General features: G+C 52.2%; 1 protein-coding gene across 1 annotated transcript in view; it reads right to left on the bottom strand.

Moving 5' to 3' along the window:
- Positions 1–326: 326 nt before the first annotated feature.
- The window catches only part of Ca-alpha1D (Ca[2+]-channel protein alpha[[1]] subunit D), a 28,659-nt gene continuing 14,844 nt past the window's right edge, over positions 327–14,141 (bottom strand). The window contains exons 11-23 of the mRNA XM_029112164.1: positions 13,953–14,067; positions 10,666–10,804; positions 9,388–9,491; positions 8,800–8,975; positions 8,440–8,682; positions 7,483–7,720; positions 5,385–7,276; positions 5,029–5,255; positions 3,858–4,355; positions 2,271–2,408; positions 1,733–1,966; positions 1,054–1,369; positions 327–491 (exon numbers count right to left, since the gene is read on the bottom strand). Coding sequence (XP_028967997.1) covers positions 327–491; positions 1,054–1,369; positions 1,733–1,966; positions 2,271–2,408; positions 3,858–4,355; positions 5,029–5,255; positions 5,385–7,276; positions 7,483–7,720; positions 8,440–8,682; positions 8,800–8,975; positions 9,388–9,491; positions 10,666–10,804; positions 13,953–14,067 — 4,485 coding nt within the window. The remainder of the gene's footprint in view (positions 492–1,053; positions 1,370–1,732; positions 1,967–2,270; positions 2,409–3,857; positions 4,356–5,028; positions 5,256–5,384; positions 7,277–7,482; positions 7,721–8,439; positions 8,683–8,799; positions 8,976–9,387; positions 9,492–10,665; positions 10,805–13,952; positions 14,068–14,141) is intronic.

Genomic DNA, 14,141 nt, shown 5'->3' with positions numbered 1-14,141 from the left:
GATGTGAATAGGTGTTACCGATGCGGTATGGATGGTCCAATAGAATGATCGGTGGATCGATTGGGAGTGGGACGGAGCGGGTCAGGGTAGTTAGGTGGGAAGGCGGTTAGGGTGACGAGTCGATTCGAGAGAGTTAAGGGTCAAGGGTCAATGTCGTGGGTGGGGCTCTGAGCATTCATCGAGGAGGGTGTGGTGTTTAAGGTGGTGGCGATGATGGTTTCGGTGAGAGGAAAGAGGTAGGATTGGGTTTGCGGGTTTTCGCTGGAGGACTGCAGTCTTCTCAGCTGGCGGAGAAGGTTCGAGGGCGACAAGGGTAGAGGGGGCTTCTACAGTTGGGTGGAGTGACTGGAAGGCATTGAGCGACGCCTGGACTCGGCCTGAAGAATTTCATGGGCTGCACGATCCATTTGTTCTTGCGTCAAGTTGAACGCTTCCGCGAGCTCCTGTTGGGTCGCTCGCACGAAGTCTGGATCGCAGTACTTGCCTAAGCCCTGCAAGAAACACAAGAGCTTAGGAGCGAGCGATGGAATCTCAGGATGGGAGGACCCGCTGCAGCGAGGTCAGAGTTGACCGTCGAAGATCACCGGCAGATGCCCGTGGAGATCGATGCCTAAGACTCCTCAAGGATTGTCGTCCCCGAGAAATTTTCCATCGGCAGTGTACAAACATTTATTCCTCTTCCGAAAAAAAAAATGAGGAAACGGTTCCTCCGCAAGAATATTTTCCCCGCGATGAAACTCGGAGAGTCCGATTTCGGCCCTGCGAGCCCGAGCACTCGCGCTGCACACTAGACGAGGGATCAGACGGAATGATCGAAGCGTAAATATTCAAACACGACAAAGTTGGGGATCGATTACACAGTCAGTCGGATTATTATGGGAGGAAGCGAGCGGATCATGAATGTCAATGGGTCAGAAAGCGAGGGAGGGGGAGAGTTTCTCGAAATGGCAGAGTTCTGTCAACAAGTCGAACAGCCGGTTCACTTTACTCGATTTCGCTCTGGCTTCTGAAAATTCTCGGCTTTCGTCGTAGAACGAGTTCCGTGGTGCGTACCTGCTCATGCAGCACTCTGCCCACGAGGTTCTCAGCGCTGCCAGCGAGCGTGTGAGCTCCGGTGTGCGCGGCGTTCGGATCTAGCGTGTTCTGAGCATGAGACCTTTGCCCGTGATACGAGGCTCGGTGTGCCGGAAGAAACTTGTTTGGAGCAAGGTTTTGTTGTTGAGGATACTGTTGTTGTTGTTGTTCTTGTTGCTGTTGTTGTTCTAGCCTGCGCGTTTGCTCCTGGAGGACAGCTCCGAGCTGTTCTAAGCTGGTCAAACCAGCTGCTGCAAGAGCTGCTGCAGGTGCAGTGCCGAGCGGATCTCCGACTCTGAAACGAACAATCACGCTCCCCGTGTTATGATCTTCCGGCACTGCGAGCAGCTGCAGAGAACGAAGGACACTAGGAACCGGAAAGAGCTAACGGTGGAGCTTCGGAAAGGTGTCCTACACACAAATTACGTCATCTTGCTACAAGGTGTTGTAGCTCCGAGGAACATATCGGGGACACGGGCTGGACGCGGATAATAAAAACGAGGGAACAGCTTTCGGTGGAGCTCTGTGTATATCGATGGAGAACTCTGAGGGCTCCCTCTCTCTCTCTCTGTCTCGTGGGTCTCGGTCGGGTCTGGGTTCGGCAACGTAGGGAAAGGAGGAGGAATGGGACGGGGTTGTCAGTGGAATCGGCTGGTACCTGTGCACTGAGCTTGAATGAGGTGAGTTGGATGCCGTAGTGAGATGGGATTGGCTACTCGAGGAGCTGCTCCGGTATAACATACAATCGGAGACCGAAAGCTGCTCCTGGTCCGTAGAGTCCTGTTTTGAAAGACAGCCCAACCGAAAAGATCCCCCTCTGCTGCGCCTTCTCCGAATCTTTGGGCGAGCTGTGAGGAGCTCGCTTGAACTTTGAATTGTCTCGTGAGATGATCTGTGGTCGGGAGTCGACGGCCGATAGCGACGGTGAGGAGATGAGCGTGAGTGGGCAAGTGAGATAGGAAGCATCAGGAGAAACAGTGAAAGAAAAGCTCAAGTTAGTGGGGTGAATCTAGAAAACCACACAGATCGATCCGAGCATTAGCCGGACTGGTAGAGGAAAACCGATTGATCCACCGCATACGACCTGGGGCGATACGTATGCCTGCGTCCAATCGATCGATCCGGAGGAAAGCCCCAGAGGGCCGCCCGGGGAAAAGCCTCATCAGAAGCCGTATCGAAGTTAGTGAGCAACATACGTGAAGTGAGCATTCGAAGATGAGCTATATGACTGCGGTGCGTATATGATCGGGAGGGTTGGCGACCGTCGTCGACTCGTAGCAGCCGACCTCCAGTCTTCATCAGTATCATCGTCCGTCGTCGTTCCATGCACGGTCCTGATTGGTGTTTCGTGTGTGATTCGATCGGTCGACGTGGAGAATTGTTCGGCGGTCGACGACACAAACGACGACGTTGGCGACAACCACCACGGTGCGGCGCGAAATTGGAAGGAAAGACACACGCTGTTAGTGATTCTCTCGATCTGGAAATCGATCGTGCACTCTACGCAAAGCATGCCACGCGCTCCGTACTAGCGAACGAACTAGCTAACACGAACGGTCGGCCTTGCGCTTTGCGCACGCCAACGGTATCGCTAGCCAACATCGATGGGAGACATCTCCTCGTCTCGAAGAAACGACTTCATCAGCGGATGACATCAATAGAGTAAGTCGAGGTAAGTCGCCGAGTCCCATGCTCAACACCGTTTCCTATTGGAGGAGACGTATTGGATATCAAACGATTCGAAACTGTCAACAGCATTCAATGCTACGATATGACATCCATCTAGCGCTACTTTAAAACTACCGATCGTAGTTTTAATGGTCAAGTCACCACGCTATGAAAGGGAGTACGCGGGTGAGTTGTTGCGGTGACGTTCAGGAGGATTCGGGAGAGAGAATTTCGGTCCGTCCCCTAAATTATTTCTAAAGTCACGGCGACCCGTTCAGCGACCATCTTGGACCAACGCCGCCTAAATCATAGACTCCTGAGGAGGGCTTCTGCGAAAACTCGTCCAAAGATACAGATCGATGGAGCGTTGCGATTTCAACGGGACAGACTTAGGATAACGAGTATTCGTGAACCTGAAACGCGATCCCCTAGCTCTAAAACTCAGAAATACAACTGAAAATTGGCGCGCAGAACGGGCACAGCAGTCGGATCGAGACGGTATAAGGAATCGACTGACTTCGCTTCCGAACAGGCTACGTAGCAGAAGTGGAGCGGTGAGTCGATTGGCTGAGCGAATGCCAGGTCTGTGATCTGTCGGCGGATCAACTTCTCGATGAGATGATCAACCGCATGAGTTGCGTACGTCCGCTTCCGCAAACAAGCAAATGTGGGATATCTCCCTGTCGAGCCGACAGAAACACAGACAGAAATACGAAGAGATGGGCTGGACTTGTTCATGGATCGTAATCAACTGGTGGCATAATCAGATTGAGGATCGCTGCGACGGGAAGACAGAGGGAAACGACCATGGCTCAAGAGAATATGTAAGCGAACGCCAACGTATCCAGCAAGAAAAGTCATCAGCGCATCGACAAAGAGGTAAACGGTCAAACAGACAGACAGACAGACAGACTTCGGATAGTTAGGTGATCAGACACACGAGCAGACAGACAGACAGATAGACAGAAACACAGACAAATAGATGGTCGGCCGGCTGGACGGACGGACTGGCGGGTGGACGGACGGATGGACAAATACACAGACGGACGGACAGCTAGAGAAACAGAGAGGTGTACGGAAGAGGAGATGAGACGGGGCACCGACTTCTAAATCACCTTGAAGCGGAGTGAGCCAACGAGTGCAAAATCTGAACAGTGTTGGTCTCAGTTTCTGGTGGTTGTCGGTTAGTCACTAATCGGTCATTTCCTGCGTCGGCGTCGTAGGATGCGCGATGTAGAAGGTATTGAGGCAATCGTATCGATGCACCAGTTGCCTGTTGGTGTATCGTTGTAGCTTCAAATTGTTGTGGGTGTCGCGATGTGGAATGTGTTGACTTTGGCGAGCAGGGAGCAGCTTCGGCAGAGCCATCGCCGCTAGAAGGAGTGGTGCTCGATGCAGTGTAGAGAATACGCCCGGGGGCTGGCTCTGCCAGGGATTTTTCTCGACTCAGCCGCTGAGGTGAAGTTAGCACCTCCTGGGAACCTCCTGAGCTAGCTCTCGTACCACCTCCCAACGAAAGCGACGAGAGCAATCTTTGCGAGAACGACAATCGTCGTTGTGGGAGGAATTCTGTGTCTACAGTGAGCCCTAGTTCTTCGAGTTCCGACGAGTAGCTGATTTGTGCGCAACATTTCGCCACGATCGAGGGAGCGGTGGACAGAGAGTTAGGTTGGAGGTTGGACAACAAGTAGAAGTAGTAGAAGTGGTAGCAGTATGCGAGAGGGAGGGAGGAAAAAAGTATGGACGGCCACTGTTAGTTTTTGTCCTGCATAATCGCCACGCGTTTCGGCAGCAGCAATCCTACGTATTTACGTACGGCTCATTATGAATACTATATCGATTCCGGATCATTGCCGTGACTAGCCAACTACCTAAGTATCTTCAGTTGTCGCGCTCTAAACGCGATGTGGAGGTAACGAAAAAAAAAGGTTTTACTCCTTGTCCTTGCCGATAAAACTTGGCGGAGCCCCGGGGGCTGCGGCAATCGAAAACAGTCGGAGAAGAAACTTCGGATAGGCGACACTCGTTGAAAAGAGAGCGACATCGATACAACACTCAGAATTTTGAACATTTTTTCTCCCTCGAACGGATTCTCCCCCAGGGAAATTTTCCGAGAGGGATTTCAGTGGAACGATGTAGACAGCGAGCGAGAATAGTTACAGGAATGGAGAACCGAATCAAACAATCAGAGCACGGTCAGAGAAATGGATGAAAAGGATGATTGATGATACAATGGATAATGGTAGTGCGTTGGAGAAGTGACGGGAGAAGGAAAAAAACACTCACGGTGGACTGTCCGACGGCTGCAATTTCACTTGCAGGGGGATCGCCGAACCTCTCTCGGCTACATCGAGGGAGCGCGAATGTCCCGGGGACACTCTTCGCAACATGACCCCGTTGTTGCCGAGTTGTCGAGGTGACTTGGCCCCCGTTGTCCTGTGCCTGAACGATGACCACACGCTTCCGAAGAGTGAGTGGTTGCGCCGGTGCATGGGTTGGTCGTCGGCAAAGTCCTGCGAGAAAGCAGCTCGATGAAGGTATGGCATTGTCTCGAATCTGAGCTTATCTGAGTGAGTAAATTTATGGAGAGCAAGAGGAATAATTTCTGAGTGCAGAAGAGGGAGACGACGAAGACTGCCCACCTGGTCGAGGTTCCCAGACACGGCTCTTCTTATTTCTGGTCCCATGTCATGAAGCTCTCGTAAGCCAGCTTGTAATGCGACAGTTGTTTCTTGAGCGTCAGCGCCAATGCGGTCTTCTTTCTTCTTCTTGAAGCGACGGAAGTAGTCCTGTATAAGGAAAGTGGCGTAGAACTTGCCGACGGTCACGTCGTCATCGGTGGCCGGTGGCACCACCTGGTCGAGAAGTTTGGGCGACGTTCGCTTCCAGATTTTTCGGATGATGGCTCGGAGCTCTTCGTTGGCCTGGTCGAGGTTGCCGTCGGTTTTGATCTTGAGCGAGGTCCGAACCACAGCGAACAGCGTCGCGTTGAACATAACCGTGCCATCTGAGTTGAGCGGCATGTTCATTGATACCAGTTTCTTACAGGCAACTCGGTGAGGGCAAAGTTTACCGAATCCCAATGGAGGCTGGATCTTCCTCAACAGCGTGACTACATCCAAATGCTTGATGCGGCCTTTAGCGTCTGGGTCGTACTCGGACCACAATCGGACGAATTCGTCCAGATGATGTGGACCGAGGATCGACCAATCTCGGGTGAGGTAGTCGAAGTTATCCATGATAACAGCCACAAATAGATTGATGATGAGAAACGAGCACAGAATGTAGAACGAGATAAAGTACATAAACGCCATGTCGTTGCCACAGCTGCTGGAGTCGTCGGCATCTGCCTGTTCGTCGCATTTGACGCCGTGGTCGTTGACGCACGACAGCATGATCTCTTGCCACGATTCGCCGGTGGCCGAGCGGAACAGAACCAGCACAGCTTGTTGAAATGTTTGGAAGTTATTGTTTCGGTCGATTGCCGAGTCGTCGTTACTGAGTCCGATCTTCCCGAACAATTGCATGCCGATTACTGCGTAGATGAAGAACAGCATCACGATGAGCAGTGCGACGTATGGTAGAGCCTGAAAGGACTTGATAAATGTCCAAAGAAGCGTCCGTATGCCCTCACCGCGGGACAATAGTTTCACCAGGCGCATTACGCGAAATAGCCGGAAAAAATTGATCGAAATGAGATTTTTGTTGCTGCCCGGATCGGAGTACACGATGTCGATCAGACTCCCGAGCACAATGATGAAGTCAAACACATTCCACGCATCCGAAAAGTAGTTCTTGAATCGAAAAGCCATCAGCTTGAGGACGAATTCCAGTGCGAACACCGCAGTGAATATGATGTTTAGCGTGTCCAGTACTTGGCTGTAGACGTCCGGTTGATTGTAGAATTTCATGGCCAACGTCAGTGTGTTGGTCATGATCAACACGAACAGGGCGTATTCGAAATACTGAGAAGTGACAAACCACCACATCTTGTACTGGAACTTCGCCTTTGGAATATATCGGCGAACGGGGCGGGCCTTTAGCGCGAACTCAATACAATTTCGCTGATTTTTGTCCAGTTCGCAATTCTTATACTCCTGTTCTCCTTCGTTCTGGAACGTGACGATGACAAAACCTACGAATATGTTCACCATGAAGAAGGCGATGATGATTATGTACACGATGAAGAACACGGCCACGATCGGCCGATAGTTCATGCGGGGCCCGACGTCCTCGGCGTTTGAGTCGATGGCCACGTAGAGTAAGTCTGGCCAACCCTCAAATGTCGACACTGTGAACAGCGTTAACATCGCCTTCGGAACGTCGTCGAAATGGAATTTGTTCCGGCCCCACTGACGGATTTCTTCTGACGGTTTATAGATGTTGCCATCGGGGTACGTTATAAACTTCCCACGGCACTCGGCCTCGGTCATCTTGGACCTGTCGTTGCAGGAGAAGAATTTGCCTTTGAATAGTTGGACTCCGATGACGGCGAACATGAAGTTCAATAGAAATGTCACCAGCATAATATTGCCTTCAGACGTCGAATGGGAAGACAGCGGCCCCGAGAAAACGACGGGCAGGATCGAAGACAGCACCGGAGGGAAGAAAGAGGAAAAAGACAGGATCAGAAAAATGCGGGTGATCACGTTCACGTGATTCGAACCCTCGATCGGTCCGAATTCTGACAGCTCTTGGACGATAGCCTTCGATCTGAGCGGGCTTAATTCAGCGACTCACCGATGGTTTTGATGGCCACAATAACACACTGAACCACGTGTTTGAGTCCTTTAGCGCGGTTGATAGCGCGTAGCGGACGTAAAACACGGCATACTCGAAGAATTTTCACAACGGAAATTTTCGCACCGTCACCGAAGCCGAAAGACACGAGTGAGACGCACACAACCAGTACGTCGAGTATATTGAAATAGGAGCGACAGAACGAACCCTTATGCAGAATCACTCCATAGGTGATCACCTGGAATCGATACGAGAATTCTCTCAGAGTCTAGAGCATTTGATGAGAAGCGGCGAAAACTCTCCGCTGATAGATCCGACCGAGTTTTCAGCAAGCAAAGGACGCGTGCATCGCTACGGAAGGACGGCAGGAGGACGTTTCCCGCTTCGTTCAGCGCCTACGTCGCGGCAGTCCCGTCGCGGGTTTAGCTTGACGCAGTTCCGATTCGATAGCCGGGATTCTGTGCGACATTGCCGCCATGAGCTGCTGCTCCGGATGAGACGATATCCGTTGGGGATATTCTTCGCATCAATTCATGGATCTTTATCTCGACAGACGACGTCGGAGAGCGTCGTCGTATACTTCCCACTTCTCGCTGTTGGCACGGAATTCCTCCATCGATATCCGCTGCATTCAGTGTTCGCGCTGCGATGTCTCGAGTTTTCCCCCACCATCATCCACTTCATGCGACGTCCCATATTTTTCCTTCTCGATGTTTATGCCCCGCTTAAGGGATCGGATAAAAGGATGGCGCACAATCGTGCTATTGTCCTCTTCTGAAACGTCCGATCGAGCGTCGAGTGGGCTCCGATCGTCGACGGGGAGCCTCGCCGAACTGCCCTAGGAATAGTGGACTTCCCCCGATGTCGTCACTCCCCCATGGTATTCAAGTCGGACCCCAATGAAACTGTTCAATGAAGAGAAAAGGGGGATTTGGCGCCTTCTGGTGCGATACTCACTTTAAGTGTAATCTCGATAGTGAAAACACTGGTGAAGAAGTAGTCGAAGTAATTGAGAACCTGATTCCTGAACGAGTTTGAGCGCAGTGGATCCTCTGCGGCTAACATTGCGCTCGAGACGAGAATGCAGACCAGAATGAAGTTGGAGAAGTACGAATGGTTGATGACTGTGTGGCAGAAAACGCGGAACGGGTTCGTGTGCGAAAAGATGAAGAACGAGGACGCCTTCGGTATCGGTATAACCTGCAAGCGTGCGATGATAGAAACCGTCAGTCGGAACCTCAAAAAGAAAAATTCGAGCGTATCACGGCGCATTAACTGCGCGTCGGGTCGAGTCGGGGAGATTACTCGGATGCTCACTTTGCTCGAGGGCTGAAGTTCCGACATGCGCCGGGGTCTTGCCCCTAAGCCGTCTGCTTCGGCCCCCTCCGGATCCTCTTCATCTTCGGCGACCTCGTCTTCTTCTCCATCCATCCCCACGTCGTCTTCTCCTTCGTCCTCCTCAACCTCCTCCTCGACGTCCGAACATTCTTCGTCTGCTGTCGCGGAAACAAATGAATGCTAATTATAGATAAACTGCTTGGAGCGAGCCACCGAAACTTTCCTCTTAGTGCGAGAACAGCTCGGCGACGTTTCAATCGCATCGGGCCGACCGTCGATGCATTCGAAAATGCCTATACTATTCAGCTCGCTGGAAGCACCCCTCCGATGAGTCCAGAACTTGGATCATCCAGATGCAGAACGGTCCCCGTCCTATATTCCATCTCTTAGACTTTTTCGATCAGGCATATTGTGTCTTTTGGTCTAGTCGAGCTTCTGAGCCTTGATATCCGATACGATGTCGTCAGATCGGAAAAAATCTGCCGTACTCCGCTAGTCCCAGCGGAAGAAGAAAGGGAGAGGACAGAGAGGTACAGCGAATGAACATCGAATCCGAAGGTCACCTACCTGCTTTAGATTTATCATCTTCAACAACATCCGCACCGGCGTCTTCCTGAATTCGAACTTTTTTGCCTGTAGCGTCTCCAGACGGAGATCCTCTGCAAGAAGAATCGATAACAATCACATTACATAGATCATTGGGGTAAGCAACAAACATTTCAGATTGGCCGATTTGTCGCTCCGGGACTGTCACCGGTGTACCTCCGTTATTGGTGACAGGTGCTCGTACAACAGGGTACATGCTTTCATGAGCGAGCAATAAGCCCCTCCGATGGTCGGCTCTCTCGACCTGATTAAAAGCTGTCCTGTCATCGTCTTCACTTGTAGTTTTTTTACGAGCGAGATTCCCTCTCAAAGACAGCCCATTCGATCTGGTCGAAGTAAAACAAGCGACCACCGCGACGGCGATCGGACATGTTCATCGCCGGGGTCGACTTTCATGACCCTCTGTGGCGGGCCCGAAGATGAATACAATTCTTCCTCTACGACACCGACTTCCGTTTGCGACGGAAGATAGGCTGTCTTATGACATTAACAACGATAAAGACATTGACAGCGAAAGCGGACACCTTGCCCCGGAGCCTCAACGACAGCCGTGTAGTCGTCGGTAGGAACATATACTACTGGATATTTTATTGAGAGAACGGGAAAAGGTGGGGAATGGCGAGGGGTAGGGGCACAAATGAATTATTGAGCAGTGGATGTCGCCTTCCTCGATGTGCCTGCTTGCTTGTTTGTTTTTCCCCCTGAGAGCCCGACGGAGCCGATGGAGGCTCGCTCCGAAAAGCCCGAAGAGGCACCGCTTCACAAATCCGAGCTACGCCTCGGTTTCTTCGGGAAAAATCCTCTCTGCCCTCCTGCTTGCGAGTAACTCAACTGGGAGCTTCGTTTCCTCGTGGAGATGAGTGGATGGAGTCGTCCGCGGCTCAAAGCAGAGATTCCACGATTCCAGAACGTGTGGACGCGGAAAAGCCGAAGTGAAGCTCGCCATCGATTCCTCGAAATATCGACGCTCATCGTGACGGGAATCGATTCCTTCCACATGTATGAGTGCTTTGGAGGAGCGGAGCGCTCGGACGACCTCGTCACTTCCGACACGTGGGTCGCGCCGAGGAGCGTCGACTCCCGCGGTAATTGTCAACGACGCGCGCACGCGGCGTATCTTCCGGTGAGCTAATTCTCTATCTAGGTTGCGTGAGGCGGCTTCGTTCCGGGAGGTTCGATCTCTCAACAATTTGGATTCCCGATCGAACTGACATAGCGCAAAGAAGAACTTACCTCATCGAGGAATTGAGGTTGTCAGGGTTGTCCTGAGCTCCATCATCTTCTTCTTCTTCCTCCTTTTCGATGGTCGTAAGAGACTCGGCATCTGCCAGATTGTCCACGGCAATGGCCAAGAAAACGTTGAGAAGAATATAATTACCTGGAGTTCGATTTGAAAGCAGTGAGCTCGAGCGAAAAATCCCATCCAGACTAAATGATGAAGATCGTCATCACAGCATCTCGAGCGAGTAATCGTTTTCGTGGCCGCTCCGGGGGAACAATGTTCCAGGGGAGCCATCGCATGTTGAGCAGAACTCATCACCAAGTAAGAAAGGTCGATCCAACTTCCTCCCGGTCGGGAGATTTCGGTATCAAGGATTTAAAATGCAAAATCCCTTCGCGATGCCACATCATTAGAGATTCATCACCATTGGTCGAGAGAATCGACTTGCTGAAAACCATGTATACTCCGGAAGGGATTGCTGGAAGACATGAGTGCGTCGCATGCCGTGAGTCCTAGACCTCTAATGCTCGTGAGCCTCGTGACTGCGAGTCCGGATGCGGACCCCGATGAGCAATTTTCCGCAAAATACTAGCGAACTCAGTTCGGCCACCATGAGAAAGCCCGTTGCTAAAAGGCTTCCCCGAGGACGGACAATGTCATTCATAAGCGCTTTTCTCTCATATCCGAGGCCTCCAATATGGACCCGCGCGAGACCGAGAATCCGAACTATCGGGGCCCTCATGAGCGGGCTCGTCAGCGCATCAAGGATTCACAGCGTACACACACGAAACTAGAACATACGGAGGGCTTCTTGACCTTTTACCTAGACGCCAGAGTGCGGACTTTTGCGTCGTCTTCCGGACAGCTTCCATATGTGGCACGTGGAGCTCCCTCTCGCCGGTCTGGATGTGCGTCTTCGGCGTGGGACGACGCCTTTCGTACATTTCCGCCAAGCCCGTCGCTCTTCCCCGCCCCCTTGTAGCCGTCGACAAACGAAGGGGTGGATTCCAAGAGACTTCCGATCACTCTCCGGCTTCGTCCGACGTCGGTCGGCGAGACCGCAAGCGGGGCTGCGGTGAATCTCGGTGAGCAGAGTGGGCTGACAGCTGAGAGCCTCGAAAAACAGACAAAGAGGAATCGAGTCGAGCCACAAGAGCTCTGTGAGGCGACCGATGGGCAAAGCTGTGCGCCGCGCCGAGAATCACAAGTCCCATAGACTCAATGCTGAAGCGCCGCGGCGCGCCATGGCGCTTAAGCACCGAGTGAGTCTATGGCGCCGCGCGCCGCGTCCTGGACACGTCGCACAGCACTGCCGATGGCTCACTGGGTCGCTCTGAACCCGAAACTGGGAGCGAATTCCCTTGCCCTCTAATTAGGCCTCGGAATTCTCTTTGAGCCACTCTTGCCTCAGTCAGATGACTGACTCATGGCTTCCAAGAGCCCGTAATGTGGATCCGGACGACGCCACGTGTGTCGGACGAGATCGCACGCGCGTGTGAGTCTCTCCCGTCTACCCGGATCCGAACGGTCGACCTCATTAACATGGCGTGCCGCAGCGGACCGCCAGATCAACCCACGATGCGGCGGAGGGAGACGGACGTGCGGAGGGAAGAACCCAGGGCAGAAGCCGCAAGCAGCGGAATTCCTCGCGATCTCGGTGTTGAGTCAGGCAGCTCCAATGTTTTGATAGAGAATGCGGGGGAGGGGGGACAAGGGAATCGCGACTCTGACCGACTCCACACGTTTCTCGCGGGGAGTCTATCCACTATCCACGAGGCTGAAGAGCAAGGAGACACGAATCGGAGAAATCGCTGACTTTCCGAATTTCCCTCCCGGAGAACCTATCCGCAGTCGTTCAAGCAACTCCGCACTCTCCGACGCCGTTAGTCTGAATGGAGACAAATTGAGAGGCTCGGGAATTCCTCACAGTAGTTTTCTTTTCGGCAGCGTTGCGTCCGGGCGGGAGCTCGCTTGGACCCTCGGCGATAGCCGATGGTGGAGCGTTGATATTTACTTCCCACTGATATTCAGCGTGCGCTCGAATAGCTGAGCGTTAAACTCAATCAAGACCCTCCATCAATGCACGCGGCTGGGAACTCGGGAGTGCTTGCCCTCCGATGTGGCCATCTCTTGCTCTTACTTTCGAGACTTTTATTCGGGACAATGTGGACACCGCACCATTCCTGGCCAAGGCCCAGCGTATGCTTTTGTTTTCTTCTTTCAATATTTCTTCCTTGAAAAGAGTTGAACCGAGCCATGGATTATATCCATTACGAATACTCTCACCCGGTCGACCCAGAGACGGCGCGGGGGGCGGTCGGTAGCATTACATGATCTAATGGGGAACGCTGCTGAGTGGCGCCATGACGTAATGCTGTTCCCATGCGGAGTCGTTACGCTCCCGGCCCCCGGCGACCTATTCGCTAAGCTTCACGTGACGCACGGTAATAGAAAGTTCCCAAAGAAGGGATTTTTTATTTGTTCACTGATCCGACTTGAACGATCTCGGCAAAAAGTAATCTCGACGGAGAATACTTCTTTTAGGTTTCCGTCGTCAACTCTCTCTTTTGCTGCGAGCGAGCGAACTCTTTGTCGGTTTTGAGCTTTCAAGAATATTCTCGAATTCCCTCAATTATCCAGGCAGACGACTTTCATTTTCTCGGATTTTCTCGAATCGAGAACTTTGGTCTAACGAGCGAACTGTCGATCCGAGAACCATCCAGCGAGGTCGCAGCCGAGACATTCGATTCGTTCTTCGGAAGGATTCCGAGCTCCGTCTTTAACGAGAGTGTCTGAGCCGTTCGGGTGGATTCCCGTCGACGTACGGGGGGAGCTATTGGGCCGAACACAAATGAGGACGGCGTCGATTCGTGTTGTGCAACGAAGCTCGCGACCAGTAATGAGGACAATATTGAACGGTCGAACATCAATCGGAGTAATCTTGAAGGTCCGCTCAATGAGCCATCGGCTCACGTTCAGGGACATTCTTCGAGGTGGCGAGTGCGGTGCGAATCGAATATTCGCACGAATGAGCGAACGAACTTCCCCGAACTATTAGCGAAGACCCCGGAATCGCAACCTGCTCGCATACGTACCTAGTTGGAGCTGTACGCAGTCAGCTGTGCCCATATCTCTCTACATATTGCCACCTGCGTACAGCTGGTCGAGGGTGCATATAGGTGCATATTGAACGAGGAAGTGCTCGGGCAGGGGGGATAAGAAGACGAAGGCGGCCAAGGAAAGGTCAGCCGAAGCGCCCAGTGACAGAAGACCACGAGTCTCTCTCGTAAGGTGGAAAACTTACCGCAGATGAAAAGGATGATGAAATATATACACGCCACAGCTCCGAATGAGCCAACCCCACCAAATGCGAGGATGCCATCGTACATGACTACATTCCAGTCTTCACCTGTTAGAATCTGCGAAAAAATAAGGGTGTCATCATTCCGGGAATCGAATCGATGGAGGTTTAATAAACATAAAAATAATTTGA

Source organism: Galendromus occidentalis, unplaced genomic scaffold (assembly GCF_000255335.2).
Source record: "Galendromus occidentalis unplaced genomic scaffold, Mocc_1.1 scf7180000077485, whole genome shotgun sequence".
Taxonomy (NCBI): domain Eukaryota; kingdom Metazoa; phylum Arthropoda; class Arachnida; order Mesostigmata; family Phytoseiidae; genus Galendromus; species Galendromus occidentalis.
The sequence above is the reverse complement of the archived record's forward strand: the minus strand, read 5'-3'. Positions and strand labels throughout refer to the sequence as shown.